This window comes from Arabidopsis thaliana (assembly GCF_000001735.4).
Source record: "Arabidopsis thaliana chromosome 1 sequence".
NCBI classification, from domain to species: domain Eukaryota; kingdom Viridiplantae; phylum Streptophyta; class Magnoliopsida; order Brassicales; family Brassicaceae; genus Arabidopsis; species Arabidopsis thaliana.
Window position 1 is genome coordinate 1,615,002 of NC_003070.9, and position 25,937 is coordinate 1,640,938.

Consider the following 25,937-nt stretch of genomic DNA (forward strand, 5'->3'; position numbering starts at 1 on the left):
AAAGAGTCTCCAGTTTGAACATTCACAGTTTCACACTGTGCTATCAAACTATATTGATATGATATGATCCAATCAATAAATTAAGAATAGAACTCCATTGTTGATTGCTGAAATCCCACAAACCTTGTTATATGTATATAAAACTATATATACCTAACTTAACTAAAAGAAATACGGAAAATAATTAAGAAATTGATAATGGCCTGACGGCGGAGAATTCCATGCTGGGGCAGCCATATGATTCAAACTATCAATATATTATCCATATTGTAAATTTTAAATCAATTTCTAAAATAAAATATACAGAAGTTTATCAACTAAAATGATCCAAAATACTTAAATATACAGACATTTAGCTCCACCATACATTCAACACTCATGAATGCTAATCATGATTAGCATATCAACACCATTAATTCGTTTTGCTAATTGCTTTTGCCCCATCAAGATACGTCCTCATTTGTTTACACACAATGGGAAACGCAATAACGAACATATGTGAACAATAACAATTATATTTCGATACATACGTTTTCGACGATTGATGATTTTACACTTAAAATACAAAATAATGTGTGTGTAGTCATTGTTTGAGTATTCTTAAACACGTTTAAGAAAACATCAAAGGGGTCATGTTATTCGATTAGTACTTTCTTGATGTTTAATTATCAACACATGCGATATATATTGACATTTGACAAACACAATTATTTGCGTCAAGACTGGTGATGATCAAGAAGCGACTGGCTAGTAAACAGAGGAAGAAACGATATATATAACTTTTATTTGTGGCGTCAGACTCACCTATTTTTTCATTTTACGATAGAAATTCGCTTTATTTTTTGAGTAACCTATCTATTATATGAGTGGCCTTTCATTTTATTGGTATCTAATCAACAAGAATAGTTTCGTTAACTTGTCTCCACGAACTCGTAGATGGTGTATACTTTCACATTAGGCGAACTCTAAGCAACGCATTTTTTTCAATTTTAACAAGATGTAATACATTTCTCAAATATGGTTGCTCGTCGAAATAAAGAAGGGGAAAAAATGCAAAACAATGTGAGCCAAAATTTTCGAAAGAAGAAATATTCGAGGGCATGCAACACATATTAGTAAAGTCCACCTATTAGGGAAAAAGAAGAGTCGACCTATTAGTTTCCATATCCTGAAATTCAGGATTCAAACATCAAACTATTCAAAGAATCGTAATCTTTGTGTTACCAATAAATTACAAATCAATTAGGATAATAGAATCATTAGCGAATACTTTTATTTTTTGTATTTTCTATGTGCCAAATTGTTTAATGGGCGCAAGAGACATGACCAAGTGGTGTCAAATGGATGCGCATTTATAATGTTAGTCTATATTTGTCATCTCCAATAGAAAAGGATATTCCTTAATTTGGAAAATGTTTCTTTCACTGTTGAGCTCAATCTTTGAACATTCAAGAGTTTCGTTTTACTCGATAAAACTGATACTAATCCAAACAAAGTAAAAGATTATATCATTGAAAGGGTTGTCTTTATTAAGTATGTAGTAAAATTATTTTCATCAGGGACTCTCATGAATTATGTTTTTGAATTAAACACATTTCACTGTAAGGTTTTGACGGAACTAGATATATATTTCTGTACAATTTTAAGAATCCTAGATGTAATCATTATAAGTGGAGAACCTAATATACGTTATAGAAAATATCCTTATGAGATAATGTACATGTGTAAAATAATTCTACATGTATAGTACATATCATGTGTGATGTGTCGTAATCACTTTGGTTTTCCCATAGCAACTCTTTACTTTAACGGTTTAACCTATAGTTTGATGGTACGTATGAACTCTTAATCATGATGCCACAGCCATTTTCCCAATATGAATCCATAGTTTTATGATAATCATGAAACGACATACATTGAAACTGTAGTAAGAGGCTTTTTTGATTCATACTCAATTGTTAACAGGACCAAGGGACAAAAGTACATTTGCATGGTTTAGTTTCAAATGGTTATTACATCTAATCACCAAAGGTTTAAGTTCACTAAAAAAACAGGAGGAAGATTTTGCTTTTACTTTTACTTTTAAGTACAAAATCTCATCTCTCAAATTTCAAGATTTACGAGGCAGTCAGAGCAAAGATTCACCTAAAGTTTATTTTTATATGTAGATTAAGATTACATCATATATAGACTTAGAGGTATTAAATCATAAGCATCTGTTTTTTTTTTTTTTTCTCTTTTGCTTTTATTGTGGGGAGGCCCACTCTTTCTTTCTTTATGTTTGCTCGTAGGCTATGTAATGCCCGTTTGTATTTAGAGTCGGGTCATATCTCATATAGCATTTTCAGGAAAAAGGGAATAAAATAAAGCTTTCAAAGATGGATTATGGATAATATAATTTATTTTAGATATTGTTTACTAATTATATATCGTTCTAATCTCATGATTATAATTTATAAAGGTTAAATTTTCAATATTTCGTGTACAAAACAAATCAAATAATATTATTCTTTCGTGTAATCAATTGATCATATTTTTTGGATTGTCGTAATTTGCTTTAATTTTGGTGATTCTTACGAAACCTAGAAATCTCTAATTCTTCATATGGAACCTAGAAGAGAAGATGTGACTTAGACCATGTACATAGGTGATATATTTAGAGTATCAAAAGTCACAAAATAATTTTTAATAGATCAAACAATAGATTTAGGCCTGATACTGTATCAGTGCAGTGATTCTTTTGATACCCAGTATCGGATGACGTGAAGGCTCATGATTCGTCTGTGAAATTCGTTTTTTTCTAGAAATTTTTTTTTTTTTTCTCTCCGATAGTCTTTCTACTGTTTTAGCTATGTAGCTACATTTTCCGCAAGTGAGTAATTTTACCGGCTTTTCGTGATTATGCGACATAATTTTACAGTAATTTTGTAATCCTATATTTTTATAAATTTATTTTTTGATTTTGCAAATATTTTTTTTCTTAATGATACCAATATCGGTATCACCACTGGAAACAATTTATTACCAGTATCATAAAAAATTTTAAATAATAAATAAACATTAAAATTAATATTAAAAAATTGTTAATGATACTCATAGTGTATCAACTATGTGCATGCTCTTAGCTTATATACTAACAGACACAAAAGCATAAAAGGCTTAAACGAACACATAAAGACAAAGCCCACAAAGGCCCAATTAACTCATTCGAGTCGTATCACACCTTTAGATCCAGTTAACAAGTCTCTTATACAAGCAACTCGGCTTGAAAAGTGATCATCGTATTGCAAGCGTTGTTGTTGATGTTGTTCTTGAATGATGATCAGAAGCTCGTTGGTCGCTATTATCAAAGCATGTTCTTCTACAAGCCGGTTCGTTCAACCAGTCCGGCTCGATCAATTGGGTTCAGGTTTAAATAGTCTCTGAGCTTACAGAATCTCTTTCCATCTGTGTTTCTCAAAGCTGTGAGCACTTAGAATTCGCACTTACATCTACATGATTGGCTCCTACCAATTCCATTCACAGATGTTATTACCTTGTCTCAGTTAGTTTGACAACAGAGACATCTAAGCTCTTGTCTGGTGGCTCTTACATGTTTTAACATGAAACATTTTGCTAGATAAGTTAAGAGTTCATAGTAGACAAAAGTAAACCCAAACAAAAGTCAAGGTTTTTTCTGAGAAAGAAGATACCCTAAAGGATCACACAAAAGCAAAACACAAGTCTTGGAAAGATGAAATGGCATATGAGATATATAGGGAAGAAGAGATGAAGCCAAGAGTTTGGTGATGAGTCATGGCATAAGTATGCTGAAACCTTCAACTAAATCTGCTTCCTTTGGTTGCACGATAAGATTGTCAAACATATCCCCAAGCTTCGAATGCTCCACCATAGTGTCCAACACTTTATCCTCTGTCACAGCTTCAGCAATCTTTTCCTTTCCTTTGTCATGTCTGGAAGAACATGCAAACACAAGCTCTGAGATTCTATCCTTTTGTGCTTGCTTACAGTACTTTGGTCCCTCAGGAGTCCCTTTTGCAACCAAGTGGTATGTGTAAACAATCCGCTTCTGCCCGATTCTGTAAGCACGGCTTATAGCTTGTCTTTCGACTGCAGGATTCCACACAACATCCAAAAGAATCACCCTTGATGCTCCTACCAGACTGATCCCTTCAGAGCAGGCTTTTGTTGAAGCTAAGAACACTTTGGCCTTGGATTTTGGATCATTGAATTCGTTGATTAATGTTTGTCTTTGTTTCTGCTCGAGTTTGCCGTGCATGTACAACACTTCCTCCCCTGGATTCCACTTGAAACGAGAGACCAGATGTTTCATTATCAGTTTCAATGGGTCTATGTATTGGCTAAAGACCAACACTTTCTCCTTTATCACCTCGCATAACTCGACAAACTCCATGAGGAATCTTGTTTTCACGCTTTGATTTGGATCGAGTCTTACCTTCTTAAGCTGTGCAAGCAGAGCCTCGTCGATGGACAAACGTTCCTTCTCAGAAATTTTGCAGCGAGAGACTAGAGAAGGATGGACTGAGACCAAAGACAGCTTGTGTTCTGTTTCAAACACGTTTTTTGTTTTCCGGTTGTGAGTGACTTCAATGGATTCTAGGACTCTCCTCTGCAGCTCAGGTGGGTTTAACACCACAACACATTCTCTCAAACCAGGGAGGCTACTTTGAAGAATGCTTCCTTTATGGACATGCACAAATGGAAGCATAACAGCCTTCAGCTCTTCAATCCCACGGTTGTTGATTTCATTCCCCAAATTTTTTTTCCCTCTCTTCGTTACAGTCATCCCACTCTTCTTGAGTGTGGACGTGAGCCTCTCCAGATATTTAGGTCTTGCGAGTCCCAAAACATTGCACAGCTCCAGGAAGTTGTTCTGGAAAGGAGTTCCAGAGAGCAAGATTCGTTTCTGTGTTTCCACTTTGGATAGTGTTTTCCATATACAACTTCTCTGGTTCCGAGGTGTGTGTGCCTCGTCAAGAACAAGAAGTCCAGGCCTTCCCATAAGTATCTCTCTGATATCATCTAATTCTTTGTCTGGCTTCACTTCTCTCACCATCTTTGTCTTTTTGTCCTCGTCCTTAACTCCTGCAAGCTTCTCATACAGATTGTAGCTGATCCCGAGTATGCTCTTCGATTTTATCCAAGAGTATATTTTCACCATCCTTATCTCATTATTGCTTCTTGCAGTGGCATTCTTCTGCATCAAAAGTCCCAGCGCCGCCGAGTTCTCTTTCCCAGTAAAGTCCAAACTGCTGAGATTATGAAAGGGAATGCTTATGTTCCATTTCTTGAACTCCTCTGCCCATGTGAGAAGCAAGCTCGCAGGAGCAATGATCACTGGTTTGCAATCTGGGAAGCATTGAAGATAGGCTTGCAGGAAAATGATGGTCAGACGAGTTTTTCCGGTCCCGGGAGCATGTGACATGATGCATCCTCCGGTCTCATCACTGTTCTCAAAGTCCTTGAGCTCGTTCAACATGATTGTACCGGCTAAGTTCTTCCAGATAAACTCAAAACCCTCTTGCTGGTGAGGATACATTTGAGATTTGACCCCTGGGATCTTATCCCAAACAGTTCCTTCAGAAGAAACACATCCCTCATTTAAGCTGTTGTTAGGAGCATCAAACCCAAGTTTCCCAATGAAGCTGCTGCCTTCTTCCTCTTCAAATCTATCAAATTTTCTCCTTTCCCTTGTAGTCTTCTCTCCCTACATGAAGAAACATGCACTAGAGTTACCATCAAACCTTTTAGTTTAACGTTTCAATCATTTTACTGAATACTCCAAATTCCTTACCCACTCAGATACATCCATGCTTCGGATCTCTCTCTCCACGAAGCCACAGTGCATACACTTCAAACCAACCTCAAGATCAATACATAGATCGTGTTTCCCTTTTTTACATTGTGCTGCTGGAGTTTCATTAGCTGATATATTTTTCTCTACCTGCAAACATTTCAAGCTAGATTTACCTTGTTCCTAACAAAAGGAGATGAATATACTGTTTTGGAGAAAACAAGAAATTACATTTGAAAAAAGCTCGTTGCCGCCGATGTCGTTAGATTTAGTGAAAAATGCTAGTTCTTCCCACAGCCTATCTTCCTCTGAATCGATCTCAGAAACCACAGGTGGTGACTGAGGCTCCTCCACACCAAATTTCTCTATCAATGGTGGTGGCCTAATGATTAGAAGTCCAGCATCATCATATTTTCTGTGATCTTCCCTTGCTTGTTCTTGAGATTGGTCTTCAGCTGAAGAAACTAGTTCGTCTGCTTCATCCTCTTCGCCTAATTGACCTTTCTCCCAAACAGAGTTCACAAGAAGCCTGAATAGATCAACTTCTTTATTGTTTCCATTCAATATTCTCCAATCCGAGTGGTTATTAATCTTGACCTCTTTGTCTTTTAGAGTAGGATCAGATTCATATCCATCTCCAGAGCTAATAGAAGAATCAGAGTCATCTTCAATATGTTCATTAGTCACAACAGACTTATTTAACCCCTCTGCAACTGCAGGTGTCGTCAAACCCATCCTGTTGTTGGCTTGGACCTCTTTTGCTTTCTCTGAATTCTGGATTTCAGGTATTGATGGCATTTCAGGTACTTGTATTTCTTTTGCTTTCTCTGAACTGAAAACTTCAGGTCTTGATGGCATTTCAGGTGCTTGTACCTCTTTTGCTTTCTCTGAACTGTAAATTTCAGGTCTTGATGGCTCTTCAGGTACTTGTACATCTATCGCTTTCTCTGTAGTGAAAATTTCAGGTCTGGATATGGATGGCTTCTCAGGTGTGTTCAATTCTTTTCCTGTCTCTGGATTCTCCACTTCAGGTCTGGATGGAGCTCCAGTTGTTTTCCCAGAGTTGATGGAAACAGAATCTTCATACTTTGATACATTAGTAGAAGCAAAGTTGTTCACATCCTCAATTTCATCTCTTATTGAATGTGGTCTAATGAAAGAGCTGTGTGATTCAGGGTTTCCTGTGTTCTCTTTGCCACAGTGAGCACAAGTGTACACAACATTGCTCGGCTGCTTTGTTACTACTCTTACAACTTCTCTTTGTCGTTCTTTTTTTTCTTCTTCTCGGTGGTTTAGTTTCTGAATCTTGTTGTCTCTTTCTCTAGGCTTGGTTAAGCTAGAACCAGACCTCTTATACCTTACCAAAGCCTTCCTTTCCACTAAAGAAACTCTCTTGATTGGTGAACTGGCCTTTCTCAAGTCATCATCATCTCTATTATCTCCAACTACCTCCTTTACATATGATTCATCGTCACTCGAGGAGGAAGAGGAAGATGAAGACGACGATGATGACGATGATGATGATGAAGATGGATCCTCAGAAGACAAAGACTCCACCGTTACATTATCTTTGGTGTTATTATCTTCACTATCTTGATTTTCTTCTTCCTCTTCATCGGTTTCACTTGAGCTATCTTCACCATCACTGATAGACTCTACAATTCTGCTACTTTCTTCAAATAGCTTCTTCTTGGCTGAAGCTCTTCTTCTAGCTTCAGTTTCAGACTCAGAATCTGAAAGAATCTCTATTTCGCCAGGGACTGATTTTTCCAAAACCAAACCTCTAATCTCAGGGGAACACTTGTCCTTCAAAAATCTGATTTCTTCTGACACATCTTTTAACACAGAAGAGCTCGGAACTGATATTACAAGATCCAAATCAGCAATCTCAGGAGAACTCTTCTGCATCAGACATGTGTTCTTCTGTTCAGACACATCCTTTAACTTAGAAAATCTCGGAACAGGTATCCCAACATCCAAATCTGTAATCTCAGGGGAACATTTCTTCTCCACGCCCAAATCACTAACCCTAAAAGACCTCTCTTTCAGACATGGGTTCTGCTCAGACCCATCTGTTAACCTAGAGGAGCTGGGACCTGATTTCTTCTCCACATTCAGATCTCTCATTATCCTAGAAAAACTCTCTTTTACAGAGTTGTTAGGTACAGAGTACATGTTACTGACTTGAGGAGGAGGAACACTGTCGTTGCAAGTTGGTGTGATGTCCTCAATGTCGGAGTCATAGTTTTTAGGTTTCTTCTGCCGTCGTTTCTTTGGGGGAGATGTCACCGGAGCTACAGTCTCCATCTTCTTCCGCTTGTTAACAGCCTGAAGACGCTGCCAGCTCCGGGACTTCACTCTCTTCCCAATACACTCCATTAAAGCAAACACAAAGATCTGAAAAAAGAAAGACTGTTAGAAATCTAGAGAAGACGACAATGGGGTCTGTAAAGAAACAGAGAGAGAGAAAGGTAACGAACCTTTAGATGAGAAAAAATCGAATCTTTCACTCACTCACACGGGTCTGAGAAGAAGATGATGAAGTTCTTGAGTTTTTAGAGAAATTTTTGATTTTCACTGGTTTCAGAAAGTGGAACAGAGAGAGATGGGCAGAGAGAGAGAGAGAGAAGGGCATGAAGAAAGCGTGATGGCAAAGCCAAACCATGCTATTTCAGGAGGTCTCTCATACCGCCAAAACGGTACTATTTTTCCACACACTCTGCTTTTTGGTTTTGGTCAAAAAATTTCTTACATTTCGTTAAAAAAACAGCTCATTAATCAGTTTCCATTTCAAGCATTGTTTTTTTCTGTTCTAAATTACCTTTTTGACCACTCTGAAATTACAGAGTCAACACGTCACTCAAAACTGCAGGAAGAGAAGATATTTCATTACAAGACAAACAATGTGTAATAAATTATGTCTTACTGCTTCTAATTTTTTTTTCTGTGTTTTCCTTTTGCTTTTGTTTTGAAATGTAATCTTTTTAGTTTACCAATCTAGATTTGTTATAACAATTTAAATGAAAAAAATCGAATCATTTACTATTTTATAAAAGAATCTCAAACCCTTTCTTTGAATGGGATTGGAGATTGGAGTATTATTGAAATCAACTACCTTCCTCTTGCTGGCATTTAATTCCACTATTAGACCTTTATATTATTTTTAAACTAAAGAATATTGTGTTTGAAAGAAAAGGCAACCAAAAATGATTACTTACAAACATATACAAACAAAGGTTTTTAGAATATAAAGTAGCAAACAACATCATTCCAAGGAGAGAAAACAGAGAAGAATACTTGTCATTAATAGAGAGAGGTATGAGTTCTTCACGCAAAGTCTTTTTGATATTGGAACTTGGTCATTAATTTACATCACCAACAAGTTCTAAATATGATGAAAGAAAATTTATGTACCAACTTCACTTTAAGTGCCCACCTTTTATCTAATCGCAGTAATGAACACATCACGTCCTATGAGGCTTTGACAAATTAGGAAAAAGGCTAAACTGTGTTAGTCAGAAGATAATAACTTACAGAGGGGACCATTATTAATCTCCTAAGTTTATGTTTTTGTGACAAGTTACAAATTCCTCAGAGGATTATTAGAGAAGCAAATATCGAAAACTGTATAACAAAACTAACTTCTTAAGACCGTACCGTCACATAACATCAATGAGCCATTACCATAGCCGAAACCAGTCAGCTACACGAGTACAAGACTTATTATGGTATGTAGTCATCTCATGATTTAAGGGTATAATGAAGTATCAACTGTTAGTCCCCCAAGATCCTAATTGCATATGATCAGAACTCTGGACTCGTTTCTTAAGTGAGGATTTGCAAAGCTCAATCTTTGTCATTGCGATTATGTTCCGGTGACGATGTTCAAAATCTTTCCGGGGATTTAGTTCCATCACTGTCTTTCTTTTCTATTTGTTTTTGTCTTTAACAATGTCAAAGTCAAAATCTCACCGATTCTGTAAATTCCAAGTTATATGACGTGTCATTGTATTATTGGTGCGAGCGATAGCACAACCTTTGCGTCTGCGTCGGTAGCGAACTCTTCGGAAATATATAATCTGTAATTAAAATGAGACTAATCCCAATTTAAAATCAAAAACCTTTTTATTTATTTTTGTTTTCCTATAGAGATTTCTTAGAAAAGAAATAAATTACTTCTCTTTTATTTTTCATTCGGTTTAGCTCGTGGAACTGAATCTGGTGTGTTTGTTGATCAGAGTAATACGGACATTGCAATTTTTCTAAATCCGGCGATTAAATATGGGTTTCATAGTCGGCGTTGTAATCGGACTCCTCGTCGGAATCGCAATCATCATCGGCTTTGTCAAGTTGGAGAATTCTCGATCCAAGCTTCGCTCTGAACTTGTGAGACCCCACTCTCCCTTTTTCGGATTGAAAATTTCGATTTTTTTTCTTCTTAATCGGGATTTTGTTTCTGTTTTATAAGGCGAATACGGTGGCTGCTTTTGCGAGGATGACGGTGGAGGATTCCAGGAAGCTTTTGCCTCCTGAGTTTTATCCTTCCTGGGTTGTCTTCTCCGAGCGTCAGAAGTTGAGTTACAACATTACTTACATATTGATGTGTTTTCATCTCTCTCTTTCTGCGTATTGGAAGAACACGAAAGTTTTAGAATTTGGTCATACTTGGGACTGATTCTTGTTGTTGCTTTGGCTTTTTATTTACTTCAGTTGACTTGGCTCAACCATCACTTGACAAAGATCTGGCCTTATGTTGATGAGGTATGTTTCTATTGTCTAATTCGTTCAAGTAGAGATATGTTATTTGTATTATGGATAAAGATATTGTTTCTTAAAGGAGTTTTTTTTTTTGTCCTCTTTTGATTCGATTTGGAGTTTTAGGCAGCCTCTGAGCTTATAAAGGCATCCGTGGAGCCTGTTCTTGAGCAATATAGACCTGCCATTGTGGCCTCCTTAACATTTTCTAAGCTTACTCTCGGTACAGTGGCACCTCAATTTACAGGTTAGTTTTGTTCATTTCTCTTTTTAAGTGTAAAACTTTGTGTTGTAAGGTACCAGAACTTGTGCAATTGAGTCATGTTGAATTGTTGGTGGAATCCTTTTGATTGTGAACTTTTCTTGAGCTTGAGCTTAGACTAAGAATGTTCTTACTTTTACGTGTCTCCACATTGTAACCTACTATTCTGTGATAGTCATCGAATTCCTGTCAAAAGGAAAATATTCAATTGAATAACAACTGAGGAGTGAATTATCAATTCGACTGGGAAATAATCAGGCAATGGCAGCAGTATCCTTCTTTACACTTCTTCGGATTGTGTGTTTAAAGTTTGCAAAAAGACGAACCATAATCTTAAACGAAATTGTATTGTTGCTTTAGAATTTATGTTTTGCTTGTGCTCCTTGGTATTCGTTAGGTGTTTCCGTTATCGACGGTGATAAAAATGGGATTACCTTGGAACTTGATATGCAATGGGATGGAAACCCAAATATAGTACTTGGCGTCAAGACCTTAGTTGGTGTATCCCTCCCCATTCAGGTATATGATTTGATTTCCCTCGATTGCTTACTTTGACTTTATATTATTTGTCAATTCTTCTGTCTTGCAGAACTTGTGAAGGAAATATTGATATTCTAACCTTTTTTTGATCAATGATAAGCTGATTACAACTGATTTCTTATTCTTTGTTTTCTAGGTGAAAAACATCGGATTCACTGGTGTTTTCAGGCTAATTTTTAGGCCACTAGTTGAGGACTTTCCCTGCTTTGGAGCTGTCAGCGTTTCTCTTAGAGAAAAGGTTAGTGCCCTCTGCAACTTTTGAAGCTGTAGCTAAAATTGGCTAAGATAGTTCATAAGTTTTTTGTACTTTTACTTAATCGTGTTGCATCCTTCTGCTTGCATACCTGAGCATGCATGTATGTGTGCTAGATTGGTTTCATTGAAGAAAGCTGTGGTGACACAAAATATTCGGGTGTAGTGATCAATTTTGTATGATGTTTAGCTTATACATTCAATTCTGTGTTGCAGAAAAAATTGGACTTCACCCTTAAGGTTGTTGGAGGTGATATTTCAGCAATTCCTGGACTTTCTGAAGCTATTGAGGTTTGGCATACTATTTAGTTTCTTGATACCAAATATTTATGTCATTCTAGAGTCTTAGAGAAAGGAAATATCAAAGTGGTTACAAGTCTTTATTTAGCTATGAAGTACATGTGGTCGAGAATCAACAGGGTGTTCTGGTTATTGCATTTTCCTATTAAGCATCTTTTCTTGTTTACAATGATAGGTGGAATCATATGTGTTTATCTTAGAACTTGCTAGACAGGTTGGCAATTTGAGTAGACAGCTTAAGTTCTACACATGAAACCTTGTTCATATGCTATTTTTGTAAAATCACAGTATACATTCCTAGTTTTCTTACCCAACGCTCCATATGATGCAAGGTTGTAATCTCTTAGATGGTCCTTTATGCCCTGGTGCATATGACACTTACCAGTAAGTTGATATGTCTCAGGAAACAATTCGGGATGCCGTGGAAGATTCTATCACATGGCCTGTTCGGAAGGTCATCCCAATTATACCTGGTGATTATAGGTACACCTCAGATTAAATAGATGAAGTTGAACTGTTGACGTTCTTCAGTGGAGGATATGCTCAACTTTTTTTTCTTTTCGTTTTGACTTTCTTACTATTGTGTTATAGCACTTTCGAATAGTCAATGCAAATGATGGTGCTTGTCTTTCTGGTTTTGGACTTTTATTTTAGATTTTTTTGTGTTTCTATTCCCAGCGATCTGGAGCTAAAGCCTGTTGGAATGTTAGAGGTGAAGCTTGTGCAAGCAAAGAACTTGACCAACAAAGATCTAGTTGGAAAATCAGACCCCTTTGCTAAAATGTTTATACGCCCTTTGCGTGAAAAGACTAAAAGAAGCAAGACAATTGTAAGTAGTCCATCTAATCCTCTTTTTGTGCTAAACCTACCAGAATGATCTGATTTATATTTATTCTCATCAGAACAATGACCTGAATCCCATCTGGAATGAGCATTTTGAATTTGTTGTGGAAGACGCGTCAACTCAACATTTAGTGGTCAGAATATATGATGACGAGGGTGTACAAGCATCTGAGCTTATTGGTTGTGCCCAAATCCGGCTTTGTGAACTTGAACCTGGTAAAGTGAAAGACGTCTGGTTGAAGCTGGTCAAAGATTTGGAGATCCAGAGAGATACTAAGAACCGTGGAGAGGTTAGATCGGCTATAAATTTCCCCTAATTAAATAAACCCTGTGATTTTGTATCTGTACATGGCTAATGAATGGACGTTATTGTTGATTCTCTGTAATTTAGGTTCACCTTGAGCTCCTTTACATCCCTTATGGTTCGGGAAACGGCATTGTAAATCCCTTTGTCACTTCATCGATGACGTCCTTAGAGAGGGTGCTCAAGAATGATACAACAGATGAAGAAAATGCATCAAGCCGTAAAAGAAAAGATGTCATTGTAAGAGGAGTTCTCTCTGTGACAGTGATATCTGCAGAAGAGATACCAATACAAGATCTGATGGGGAAAGCTGATCCATATGTTGTTCTCTCGATGAAGAAATCAGGTGCCAAGAGCAAAACTCGGGTAAGTCCTCTCATTTAAAGCATCAAAGAGTTATCCATGTTATAGATGTTTCATCCTCCTCATTAACTAATGGCAATTTTGCTTCACCAGGTCGTCAATGACAGCTTGAACCCGGTATGGAACCAGACTTTTGATTTTGTAGTTGAAGACGGGTTACATGATATGCTAGTCCTTGAAGTCTGGGACCACGACACCTTTGGAAAGGTAAAACCAAACCGCAACAACACTGTTATTTGATGGTTATTATTCTGCGTCATTGCACCAAATGGATGTTTTTCTCGTTTGGTTTATTATTTATTGTGTTGGCATTGGGCATTGGAAAAATGAAACATTGTGGCTTTACTTTTGTGGACAGGACTACATTGGGAGATGTATCCTCACGTTGACAAGGGTTATAATGGAAGAGGAGTACAAAGACTGGTACCCATTAGACGAATCCAAAACGGGCAAGCTTCAGCTGCATCTGAAGTGGATGGCTCAATCAATTTATCGTGATTCCTAAGCTTAATCGGTAGAATCAATTTATCGTGATTCCTAAGCTTAATCGGAAGATTCACAACTTCGAATGTACATGTTGTCTAGTAGCGTCAAACGGATGTGTTTTGTCAAACAAAGACGAGTCTGCATGTAGCCCAGAAGCTGTGGACTCGGAATATGAGTTTTCCTCTTTTTTTCTGAAAACCCTAGACAATACTCGTGTACGTTTGCCTCATAAGCTCAGATGTCATAAGGGGTTTGATCTTTGCGTGCATCACAATCCTTCAATAATTTTTTACCTTTTACCCTAAAATCTCGTCTACACGTATCACCATATTTGTCTTCACCAAGTTTGTTTCACTATCATAATCAGCGATCTCTTGACACATATTGACTAGTCCTTGTTGCTTATTATCCTCAAGTGAAGCCAAATAAGCCACGCACACTCGGTGACACCTTCAATGTTTGCCATGTGTCATAGTCCATGCAAATGCCCACTTCATTTTATTAAGACGAGAGCTATACAAACACCGTCTCTTCTTATTCACTTGCTGCTAGTTATAAGAATCAGACAGAAGTTGCAGAGAAAAGAGAATTAATTGATTGGTGTAATGGAGAAGGCAGTTCATTTATCCACCAAAAATGGACCCAAGGTTCCAGGAGAGCCAACGAAGACCGGAACCTCCATGGTTGACACGGCAGCTTCAGCCGTACAAAGCTTCGCTCCGATTAACCAAATCCACCAACATCTCTGCGCGTACGCTTCTGAAATTGTTAATCTTCTCTTTTCATTTTATCTTTAAACAAGAAATAAAGAAGAGGATCGGAAGAATGAGGGATAATCATAACAGTATAAAACCTACACCACATTTTTTCGTTTAATAGATCTGTCAAATTCTTGTAGTTTAGATTTAAAAAACATTGTATTGATATCTTACGTAAATCAAGTTAATCAAATTTTCTTGAATTTTTAATCGATGTGAACACGTGTGGAGTTGTGTACATGCATGCAGAATGAAACTTAACTATTTCATATGAGTTTGTTTGCATCAGTAAAAAGATGAACTATATATATCCTCTCCTTTTTGCGCTTGTCATAGGTTTCATTTCTATGCATATGACATGACCCGACAAGTGGAGGCACACCATTTCTGTGGTCACATCAACGAAGACATGCGCCAGTGTCTGATCTACGACGGTCCTGATGCCAACGCTCGTCTGATCGGTCTGGAGTACATTGTGACAGAGAAGCTCTTTATGACATTGCCTGACGATGAGAAGAAGCTTTGGCACACTCACGAGTGGGAAGTTAAAGGAGGCTTCTTGTTCATGCCCGGTGTTCCCGAAGCTATTCAACGGCAAGATCTCGAAAAAGTCGCCAAGACTTATGGGAAAGTTTACCATTTCTGGCAAGTCGATTTGGGGCATCAGCTTCCCATTGGCTTGCCTAATATCATGATGGCTGTTACTCGAGACGGACAACTTTATCCGGAAATGATCAAGGGTACGTAGATTTGTCATTTATAGGTTATGCTTAGTCAAATATGCTTTTATGAAAGTTAACATGAACATTTTGAAATGTTCAATGGGTGACCGCAGAGACGGAAAAGCAATTTGGAGTATCGATAGACAAGGAGCGAGAGTCAAGGGCTTATATGAAGGGTCCAGACCATGGGATCCATCCCTTGGCAAATGGAGGAGGCAAAGGCCTGAAGTTGGAGTTGCGAGAGGTTGACATAAAGCCGGTTGAGTCCGTTCCAAGAGTCTTCGTTTAAGTTATACTTAAATAGACAACTTAAGAAGAATAAATAAATAAGCGATCGAGCTTTTCTTTTGTATAGCCCTCCTCGAATCATGTGTATAAGATGTAAAATACACTTGAAGTAGTATATTATGGTGTCGTCTAGTGGTTTTAAATATTACGTCTTCATGACTCCAGTTCATTATCTTTTATGACCCTGCGGGTAATCGTTATTATAACCTTAGAGAAAAGATGATAATACTATGACCAAATGGAAACTACAAAATTTGTTGAATCACACTATGATAAATAAAGGCCCCAGTGAAAAGAAAGGAACAGAAGCGTAGTCTTGTCATGTGTGTGTATAACAAATGTAAGACACTTGAGGCATTTTGGTGAGCGACGACTGCATCTTCTTTATTTGAACTTGTCTCAATTGAAATGGAAGAACAGAGAGACCTCTGTGTTCTCAAGATTGAACAGCCAATTTCTGAAGATGTTGGAAGAAGACTTGAAGACTGACATCATCCGTGAAGATTATATCAGAGCCTGCATTCATCTCGCTTGCATTGTTGTATGTTGCTGACGGATTTAGCTTTGCTAACAGAAACCTTGCCTGTCCATTATTGCCATACGTATTACAGAACATCAGTAAACACTAGGCAACTTTCAGTGTTTCACACTTGAACAATCAACTACAAATTCAGAGATGAAAGGGGTTAAAAACACTGACCTGGGATCCATGTTGATCACAAACAACTAATCTTGGTACAGGGAAACGATCACGAATGATCATCTGCGCATCTTCTTGAGGGGCTTCCAAGAGTTGGGCAAATGCCTTGACAAATAAAGAGGTCAGACGAGACATGTAAGGCTCATATTCGAGAAAATCCAAGGCCAATGCAACTTGCATATTCATTACCTGGTGTTCAGGCTGATTTTGATATCCCAAGTTGCGCCACTGTGCAATGGTCATTCCATGGAAAACGACAACACTAATGTAAGAATCCAACAGGAGGATACGGTCTGCACCAATGGAAGCAACATCCAACAATGCAGGTTGAGGTAGTGAGTTAAACGAATATGTTGTTAGAGATGGCTGAATCATAACAGCTGCGTTCGAAATATTTTCTCGGTTTAATAGCATGCGGTTGTAAGCAGTTTCGTCTGGACTATTGTTGAACACCTGCCAATATCACCACACCATGAGTACATTTAAAGATATAAATTTAATACAACTTCCCAAACGTCAAGCTTACCTGCACAAACTGTGAGCGTCGGAGATTGAACGTAAACTGAGGGAATAGTGAAAAGTTTGGATTTAGAGTAAATGAAGCAGGATCATCCTTCCGGTAATCACCAAATTTAGAACAAAGACGAATAAGGTTCCGGTCCAGCCATCGCGTAGCATCAAATCCCTCCTGAGGAAACATAATTGACAGAAATTAATACGTTTGATAACCAAAATCCACAAAGTTTGGGTTAAAGCAATGGTGGAAAGATATTCAAATTATCGAATGAAAATCCACAATATACAAGTTTTAACATTCCAACATACAAACAACATTTTTTTCTTAACTTTGTCCCAATACAATATAAGAATTAGCAAAAATGCAAATCGGTAGAAAGTACCAAGGACTGTAGATTCAAGAATCTAAGTTTGAAAGTTCCTCAATTTAAAATTTACCTCTGTTTCCATTTTCAAGGAAGCTAATCTGGCCACAACCACAGCAGCAGTTTCTTGATCAAAACCTTGCACCAATTCCTGCATATACAACACACCTCATTAGCATACATGTACACGTACAAAGAAAAGGTTAAAAGGACCATAAGAGTATGACAATGGGAATGTGGAATACAAACATGCAAGACTAGATTTCACCATAAATAAGGGCTTATAAGTTAAACATTACAGAAACGTTGATGCATACTCCAGAAATCTAAACAAACTTGACAGTAACTTAGAAAACTGTTTTCTCCAAGTTGATGAAGAAGTGTTAATAAAAAAGGAAATGATGTGTCAACGTATCTTAACAGAAGCAAACTGTCAGCCAAGCTACTAGGAAGATATGAGAGCATAAGAAAAATATAAAATTCTTGCCTAACTAGAGACTAGTCAAATGAATCATTTACCCAGTGTAATCCTCACACTGACCATTCAAATAGCTAAAGAGACTAACGAGAATCAAAGACTAAAAAATGCGAAAACAATGGACCAGGACATATTCGATCATTCTTGGGAAAGGAAACCCATAATGAAGTAGCCAAATGCAAAAATATCTAGAAACTAATCTGGAAATGTGGAAAGTACTAACCTCTGTGCTAAGACCAGTATCTACCCATTGTCTGGTAACAGTAGTAACTCGCTGTAATGTTTTACCTTTTGAATTTTGGTAGCTGCAATCATATATTTCAGATCAAATTTCTATTATTTGGATGAATATACCCAAACCCAGAATTGCATGAAGAGCATACCTTGTCATAAATTGTAAATATAGTTGGTTATTTACACCTCCAGGAGCACTTGATTGATCACTAGAAGAAAGATCAAAGAAGACTGTCAAACAAGTCCTTTTATCGAGGCCACACATCTTCCATTGTGTAGTATTCCCCTCCCCAATAACTGTATCAGCAACGCTAGGGCCTTTCTGCAATTTTTCCAAAAAAGAGAGGCATAACTGTTAAGCTATCTATCATTATTTGAAAACAAGAAGATCAACTTCTGAGTATGGGTAGCTTCAACCTTTTGCAAAGACGCACAAGGTCCAATAATCCCTTGGATTTTTATGTCCTTTGAACAGCAGATCTCAAGTGTACCACTGAAATGGTAGTATGAAAAAGAGTGAGAATGCGACTAACTGAAGATGTCTTAGATGCAACATAAGACACTTGGAAAATTTAATTTAGCATGCATGGACAATTGAAATAGCACGAAGCACATCAGGCTATAGCAACAACTCACTTGAAACAAAGGCCGAGAGACTCTTCGCCATCTTCAAATACTCGCTTAAAAGAATCCTTAAATACAGAATGGCCAAAACTTTCTGATAAAACAACAAGACCTCCAGTTCTTTCAACCGCAGCTTTCATTTCAGCAACACCAACCTAACATTCAAATCACAGATAACATAATTATGATCCAAGTTAAAGTAGAGTTCAACAGAATACCCAGGCTCTGAGTAAAGTTAGAGCACACAGCAAGGAAGTTAATCAGAGGAAATATTTTACACCAGATTTTCTCCTTAACATGAAGATAACATTCAGGGAAAGTAAATACCTGATCAAGTGCGGATGCAAAAAGGTCCAGTACATGTCCTTGGTTAACCAGTTGGTTTGCGAGCGCATCATAAAATTTCTCCGCTTTCTTATAGAACGGAGCCGCATCTTTATCAAGATCTTTATGTGAACGCAAAGGTTCTGATAGATCCTTTGACACAATCTGCAGAAGCCAGAGGTAGTACTAACTCAAAGGAAAAACTTTGTATTTGAGGCCAAACAATTAACAAGGAAAGTTCAGAGTGTGCTCTTCTCCTAAACACTTTTGTCGACCATTATACTTGCAGATAAATGGTCATCTAATATGAAGATGTATCTCCCACACGTTGCTCAGCAGAACATGACGAAAAAATACATTTAGTTCTAGATTGGAGCCTAACAGATTTGCGATGAAAAAGCCATGCTATCTTAAGCAACATAGCTAGTTTTATCCTACTTAGGCTAGATGAAGTATCCGAAGCTCTAACAAAAGAAAAATAGCATTTCTATACATCATCTTCTCCTATCTATCATGGCCAACTGTCACCCTTACCACTACAAGAGGTTCATACATTAAATCTAAACCAGATATTGAACAATTCCGTATGTAAAAAGCCAAAGTTTCAGCCGCTTTTCTCAAGTACACCGTCACAGAAACTCTAAAAAGAAGGGGAATAAGCAAATGAAGTTACCGTGCCTGGCCCCTCAGAACATGGTCCTCCAATTAAAGCAACGATTCTAGCCCCAGTTCCAGGAAAACAAGCTCCAAGTAGTCCCGTAGCCACACTTATAGCCACTCCCGTGCATCGTGACTGGCGCCGTCCAGCCTGGACAGGCCACTGATCCGTCTGTAGCTCTTCCAACAGCTACACTCCAAAACAAAAACAAAGTTCTTTACCATCATCATCAGCTTTAATAAAATTATGCAATATCAAAAATCCATCAGAAAAAAGTAGAAAAGCAAAAACTTTATCAAACTCCAACCACAAAAGATGGATGAACTTACCAAATCAATCGTGAATTCACAGTCAGAAGCTGGCAACAAGAATCTATTAACACCCGAATAGCCGAAATTGGCAGAATTATCCCTCCCCATTGGAAAACCACCAACCGGGTTTCGTCTCCCAGAAGCACCAAGCCCTAACTGCTCCAAAACTTGATCTTTGGAGATCTCCTTATCTCCCCTAAAGACATAAACTTTAGTCAAATCAGAAAACCCCAGCTCGTGAACATGCGCCTGCGTCCCAAACGAGACAAACCCAACCAATGCATTCTCCGGAAGCAACCCGATCGCCTGCTTAAGCGCAGATTTCGCGTATCCAAACTCCTCTTCAATCATACACGTGTCCAGGACAAAAACAAACACCGACGGCGAAGGCTGACCAGAAACAGCACCGGTCTGATCAAAATTGCCAACACCAGTAGGCTGAGAAGGGTTAGGCAGAGTGTATTCAACGGTAGTGTACTGTGGATAGAGCTCACAAGGGACATTAGTCTCGGACATAACATGGTAGTGAGGAGGGAAGTGGTTTCTCTGGAAGCAAATAGGACAGATCCAGATCTTGGCGAGGAAATCAACACGAGCAAAAGGATTAAGAGCAGCGGTACAAATGCGACAACGAAGAGGAGCATATTCAACAGATGGGATATCCCGGTGGTAACGGATCGGAGAGATACAAGCAGCGACAGGGATCACACACTTGCTTGCTTCAACTTTGGTGCGAGGCCAAACGTTCCACGTCATACGAACTCCATCGATTCCTTCTGGATCCATACTCGCCATCTCTGACATGGTTTTTAAGGGTAAAGATCCGAAATTGGAATGAAAAATTTGGTCTTTGTGATTCTGTAAATTCAGGGGACCTCAGAAGAATCAAAAGCAGAGACGAAACTGTGGAAAGGGATCTATCTATGTGAGAGAGATTTTATGAGTAGAGAGAGTCGTCTGTCTCTAATAACATACATACATGCTTTTTTAGGGTTAAAAAGTAACAGAGTAATTAATTGCAAAAGTTATAATGGATTTTGGGTTTTTTGGCAACTAATTCATCATCAACTTATGTTAACAATTGACCAAATCTTCTATTAAATAAAAAAAATTCAAAATACTGTTTTGTTTTTCTCACATTTTAGAATATGTGAGATCACTTGGCCAATCCAAATCTTCTTTGTCAGAGTTGTTTCATTGAAAAAACAAAAATAATTAAAACTGTGATTGATCGTATATTTGCCTTTATCTGTGTATTAGACAGAAAAAAACATATCCCAATTATCAAAGCAACTTTATGTAACCCACATCTAAATTAAATATTAGACTAACAAATTAAATGCAACAAATTTAAACGGGGATCACAATAACGTTAGTAATACAAGTTTTATTGAATCAATGAAGGTGCATATAATTTGTAAACTCAACTATACATGAGTCAGGTTCCCATGAGTCACCTACAACATGAATCTGTGCAAGACACGTTGTGACGATATACATCTATAAAAACATATTATTAAATTGTAGTTACGAAATATACCCAACATTGCATGCTGATTGTTACATTTGTTTTACCCTCCTCTGTTTTATAAAACCTCAAAACAGACTCTTCACAAAAGCTTCCACATTCTTGTCCGAAGATCCTCCTTCTCTACCCGCTTCAGTCGCTAAACGCTTCCATTTCTCTGCGTTTTCCCTCAGCTCCACCGATTTCGCCTCCATCACTGCTTCCAAACACCGCATTATCTCTCCTCTCTCTACTAAACCTTCCGAGTTCTCTCTCACCCTCACACCTGTCTTCCATATTTCTTCCAAAAGCTTCGCATTTGCTGGCTGATCCGACCACATCGGAAACGCCACCACTGGAACGCCGAGAACCAAACTCTCCAGTGATGAGCTCCACCCACAATGAGTCAAAAAACAACCTATGGCTCGGTGTCTCAAAACCTCTATCTGCGAACACCACGAGACAATCATCCCAACCTCTTCAAGCTCGTGTCTAAAACCAGCTATCTTCTCAATCTCTGTCTCTTCTTCTCCTTCTATTTTCGCTTCTCTGTTGAGTTTATCAGTTATAACCCACAAGAACGGTCTTCCCCCTTCTATGAGTGCTCTCGCTAGTTCCTCTATCTGTTTCTTCGACAACTCAACCATTGTTCCAAAAGAAACATAAATAACAGAGGACTCTGTTTTCGAGTCTAACCAAAGTGTATAACTACTACTTTGATGATCTCTTGATAAATCTTTACCTGATTCGCTTCCAGTGAAAATCTCCGCAGGAAGTAAAGGACCAACTGCCACCATTTCTATATTCGGAATAGCTGTTAAGAACTCTGGCTCCAGCGAATCGAATGTGTTGACGAGAATTTTCGGGTTAGATTCTTCTTTGAGAAAATCCATCAGTTCTTGATATACTGCTTGTGCGGCTTTGTTCGTGTTGGAAGGTGAGAGGAAAGAAGGCAGATCGCGGATTTCGAGAGAAGGTAGATTCGGGAACTCGAAAACGGAGTTGTTTCCTGTAGAGTAATTGTAATAAATGTCGAAAGCGAAGGCTGGTTGGATCCAGAGATGAACAGAGGGAAGATGAAATCTACGCGCCACTTTTGGAACCCAGTTGGGAAGAATCGTGTAGATCAAGCAACTTACGGGAGAGTCACCATTCTGATTAGCTTCGATGAAATCCGATAGAGCTTTATCGCCATTACGTTCGAAGTGTACCAACCGGTTTTGGACGTCGTCGGTGTTGGAGATGACTCCGTCGTCGAATCCGTCGGAGAAAGTAAGGAAAGAGAGATTTTCGACGTTGTTGTGGTTTGGGATCATAGAGCGGTGAATGACAGAGAGACACGTGGCGAAAGTTACACGTGCGCCAGTTGTTTTGATGAGCCGACGAGCAAAACGGAGAGATGGGTTCACGTGACCTTGCGCCGGAAACGTTACCAGTAGAAAATGCGGTTGCGCCATTTTTTGAAGTGACTTTCTTAATACGTACGAGGTGTGTCTCCTCGTGGATTTGTGCTGTTATATGTATATAAATGGAAAATATATTAGATGAGAGTAATGGGATTTCATTTGGGGTCATGTGACATGAGATAACATGTTTTACCGCTTTTGGCGTGATCCACGACGTACGCCATGATGGAGATCATAATAAGTATCATGCTGAATATACTATATAATTTATTTATAAAAAAAATAGAACGAAAGAAAAAGTATCATGCTGTCAAAAAGAAAAAAAATATCATATTTTTATAGAGAAAAAACTCGAAAAATATCTGTTTAATATCTATAGTTGTTTGAATAATATCTAAATTAATTTTATGTTTTTAAATGCTTTTTTAATTCAAACATTCAAATTCATGATTATTATATTTTAACGGATGTTCTAACTGTGGTTGAAATTTAACTCATGATATTCACGAAATGTATAATCTATTTTCTAAAGTTTACAAATATATTAGTGTAATCTAATGGTTAAATGTGGATTGATTCTCTTCATAAATCTAAGTTCGAATCCCCCTTCTTTCCTAATTAATCCAAATTTATTAAGATAGTCAATCCCTCTTTGTCCTAATTAATCCAAATTTACTAAGATAGTTAGTCAATCCACGTTTAACCACCATACTAACCTAATATATTTGTAAAGTTTAGAGAATAGATAGTATATATATTTATAAATACCATGAGTTAAATTTTAATTATAGTTAGAACCTCCATTAAGTACCAAAATTTAAATAAACGAAAGCTTTTAAATTTGGGAAAATTTAATAATATATGTATTAAATGGACAAATAAAAGTTAGATGAGAGTTTTTTTAAATTTTTTATTATAAAATAATTTTTTTGCATGAAATTGTTTTTAAGATAAAATTTTGACATAACCAAATATTATTTTCCGCCACGAATTGAGTCTACGAGAGATGTCCTGTCTTTAAACTCGTAAAGTTTTGGTCTTACCCAACCCAATACCCACAAAGGTAAACGACATAACGGTTAATAATATTCTAACCGGTTTATAAGTTTACATAAATCATTTACTAATCCGCGTGTAATTAAGTTTTATGAAATGTGGTTATTTTGTAGGTCACGTGAAATTTATTAATTTTTTAGTACTTGTTTTTCTTTTTTGGGTTCAACTAGTTACTTTTTTCCTTTGACATCAAAATTATTGTAGACGAGTGGTCCATATATAGATGGTGAAATGAAATGAATATTGAGTAATAAATAAATATAGAAAGTGAACAAAAAAAATTAGTGGAAAAGGTAACTGGAAAGAAAAGGCTTATTGGCTTGGCAAGATTCCATAAGTTTATTTCACCAAAAAGGAAAGAGTACTTGGCCTTGCTCTCTCTCTCTTTTAAAATGGTAAACTGGTAAAGATAGGAGACTCAATTTCTAGTTCATCAAAACATATTTGGCGTTATTATTTCTGTGGTCACTTGAATAATAATGTCTCAGCTTCTCTTCCGTCTCTCAAAACTCTCTTCCCGGAATAATGAGCTTGTATGTACGCTTCTCTTCTCTCTTTATTGGTTTCGCTCTGTATTATAGTTAGGTTTTGTTTTAGAAGGCTTTGCAGGGAACTAATTTGTGATTGTGTAACTAAGAAATGACATCTGGAAGATAAGGATTTGAGTATGCGTTACTTTTCTGTTCTGATGTCTGAGCATTATATAATTAATTGGCAGATACACAAGAGCGTTCGCTTGTTTTCAACCAGCCCGTATTTGACACTTGGCAGCGTTGTTGAAGACTTGCCTGAAGAAGACGGCAGCTACATCGGAGATATCCTCTTGTTCGATCCGGCCAAGGAAGAGTTAGTCACAGTCCGGGACAAAACAATTCCCGAAAAGCTCGTTAACTCGAGAGTGGTCGGAGCTTCACATGGATGGACATTTTTCTCTGACCGATGCAATCATAATTCTGTATGTATCAGCGACCTTTTTACTCCCATGGCTTCCAAATCAAACACAAAGATAATTCCTCTGCCTCTGCTTACTACTATGATCTATGGCCAAACAGAAGCTGTCTGGAACGTGGCAATGTCGTCATCTTCTCCTCACCAAGACAATGAAGAAGAAGACTGTGTCGTGGCTATCAATTTCTTGGGTAGCCAACTGAGTGTGTGCAGGCCCGGTCGTGACCACGGTTGGACTAACAAACAAATCCCTTTCATCTGCTCGGAAAACTCAAATCTTATGTACTCGAAGAGAGATCAAAGGTTTTATTTGCCTGCTCCTGGAGGCAATTACTTGTGCTCTTGGGATCTCCACTTCGATAACGATCCTAAGTTCAATGAGTTGGTGTTTCTTAATCTCCCTGAGTTGCCACAGTCCGAGTGGGAGCTGTTGAATTCTTGTTTCAAGGAGGACCATTGGGTGGAGTCACCTTCCGGCCAAAGTTTCTTAGTCAAATGGTAACGTGCGAGTCTAACATGTAGACAGAAATCTTGGTCAATGCTAATTTGGGTCTTATATGCGTGTGCAGGTACTCTCACATCCCTTCTCAACGATACAAAGATCCGATATTGATGGTGCTTAGAGAGGATGAAGAAACAGAAGAGGGAACAAGAAATATGTGTTACACCGAGGACATTGGAGATCTTTGTATCTTCCTTTCAAAGAGTGATCCTTTCTGTGTTGTGGCAAGCTCTTGCCCTGGTCTCAAACCCAACTCCATCTACTTGATGGGCCGTTGCTTTGCTGTTTATGATCTCACCACCCGAACCGCCCGTCACTTCAAAGCCCCCAAAGGTGGACCAGAAAGAGTTCCTTTCCTCCCTTATTGGCTTCCTCCATTTTCTATCTAGTTCTTTGGTTGGTGTTAATGTTATATGTGGTGTGTTTCGATTTTAGTTTCTCTTTTAGTTTCTCTCAAGCGTTTTGGATTGCTATGATCATCTTTATGTTCCCTTTTTGAGGTTATTAATTTATAAGGCCATGGTTCGTGGCACTTATTCTTTTAGAAATGTTGGCTAGCTCCCATATCACATTAGGATAATCACCTTAAGTTCATTGTTAAAAAATGAGCTTATATACAC

General features: G+C 37.8%; 6 protein-coding genes across 8 annotated transcripts; 3 read left to right on the plus strand and 3 right to left on the minus strand.

Moving 5' to 3' along the window:
- Window positions 1–3,502: 3,502 nt before the first annotated feature.
- On the minus strand, window positions 3,503–8,488 carry chr31 (chromatin remodeling 31). The gene is made up of 4 exons (NM_100428.4): window positions 8,296–8,488; window positions 6,047–8,212; window positions 5,816–5,965; window positions 3,503–5,728 (listed from the first exon to the last, which is right to left on the minus strand). Exons 2-4 carry the CDS (start codon window positions 8,192–8,194, stop codon window positions 3,794–3,796), a joined length of 4,233 nt encoding a protein of 1,410 aa, NP_172040.2. The 5' UTR covers window positions 8,195–8,212; window positions 8,296–8,488; the 3' UTR covers window positions 3,503–3,793.
- Window positions 8,489–9,917: 1,429 nt separating this feature from the next.
- On the plus strand, window positions 9,918–14,288 carry NTMC2T2.1 (Calcium-dependent lipid-binding (CaLB domain) family protein). Of its 2 annotated transcripts, NM_100429.3 has the most exons (13): window positions 9,918–10,201; window positions 10,284–10,388; window positions 10,526–10,576; window positions 10,697–10,817; window positions 11,230–11,351; window positions 11,509–11,610; window positions 11,841–11,915; window positions 12,328–12,407; window positions 12,603–12,753; window positions 12,827–13,057; window positions 13,159–13,437; window positions 13,528–13,641; window positions 13,793–14,288. In NM_100429.3, exons 1-13 carry the CDS (start codon window positions 10,097–10,099, stop codon window positions 13,937–13,939), a joined length of 1,683 nt encoding a protein of 560 aa, NP_172041.2. In that variant the 5' UTR covers window positions 9,918–10,096; the 3' UTR covers window positions 13,940–14,288. The 2 variants fall into 2 exon arrangements, with proteins under 2 accessions (NP_172041.2, NP_001320996.1); NM_001331551.1 differs by lacking the exons at window positions 9,918–10,201; window positions 10,284–10,388 and having other exon boundaries at window positions 10,490–10,576; window positions 13,793–14,223.
- Window positions 14,289–14,444: 156 nt separating this feature from the next.
- On the plus strand, window positions 14,445–15,862 carry AT1G05510 (naphthalene 1,2-dioxygenase subunit alpha (DUF1264)). Its single transcript, NM_100430.5, has 3 exons — window positions 14,445–14,671; window positions 15,015–15,418; window positions 15,514–15,862. The coding sequence occupies exons 1-3, from the start codon at window positions 14,526–14,528 to the stop codon at window positions 15,687–15,689; spliced, it is 726 nt and encodes a 241-aa protein (NP_172042.1). The 5' UTR covers window positions 14,445–14,525; the 3' UTR covers window positions 15,690–15,862.
- On the minus strand, window positions 15,848–21,017 carry AT1G05520 (Sec23/Sec24 protein transport family protein). Its single transcript, NM_100431.2, has 12 exons — window positions 19,917–21,017; window positions 19,603–19,776; window positions 18,933–19,094; window positions 18,618–18,760; window positions 18,399–18,474; window positions 18,131–18,303; window positions 17,971–18,052; window positions 17,343–17,420; window positions 16,915–17,076; window positions 16,578–16,841; window positions 16,389–16,493; window positions 15,848–16,271 (listed from the first exon to the last, which is right to left on the minus strand). The coding sequence occupies exons 1-12, from the start codon at window positions 20,700–20,702 to the stop codon at window positions 16,125–16,127; spliced, it is 2,352 nt and encodes a 783-aa protein (NP_563741.1). The 5' UTR covers window positions 20,703–21,017; the 3' UTR covers window positions 15,848–16,124.
- Window positions 21,018–21,247: 230 nt separating this feature from the next.
- On the minus strand, window positions 21,248–22,913 carry UGT75B2 (UDP-glucosyl transferase 75B2). Its single transcript, NM_100432.2, has one exon. It carries the CDS (start codon window positions 22,860–22,862, stop codon window positions 21,495–21,497), a length of 1,368 nt encoding a protein of 455 aa, NP_172044.1. The 5' UTR covers window positions 22,863–22,913; the 3' UTR covers window positions 21,248–21,494.
- Window positions 22,914–24,221: 1,308 nt separating this feature from the next.
- Window positions 24,222–25,878, plus strand: AT1G05540 (hypothetical protein (DUF295)). Of its 2 annotated transcripts, NM_100433.4 has the most exons (3): window positions 24,222–24,400; window positions 24,586–25,313; window positions 25,385–25,878. In NM_100433.4, the coding sequence occupies exons 1-3, from the start codon at window positions 24,347–24,349 to the stop codon at window positions 25,704–25,706; spliced, it is 1,104 nt and encodes a 367-aa protein (NP_172045.1). In that variant the 5' UTR covers window positions 24,222–24,346; the 3' UTR covers window positions 25,707–25,878. The 2 variants fall into 2 exon arrangements, with proteins under 2 accessions (NP_172045.1, NP_001320743.1); NM_001331552.1 differs by having other exon boundaries at window positions 24,586–25,878.
- The last annotated feature ends 59 nt before the right edge of the window (window positions 25,879–25,937 follow it).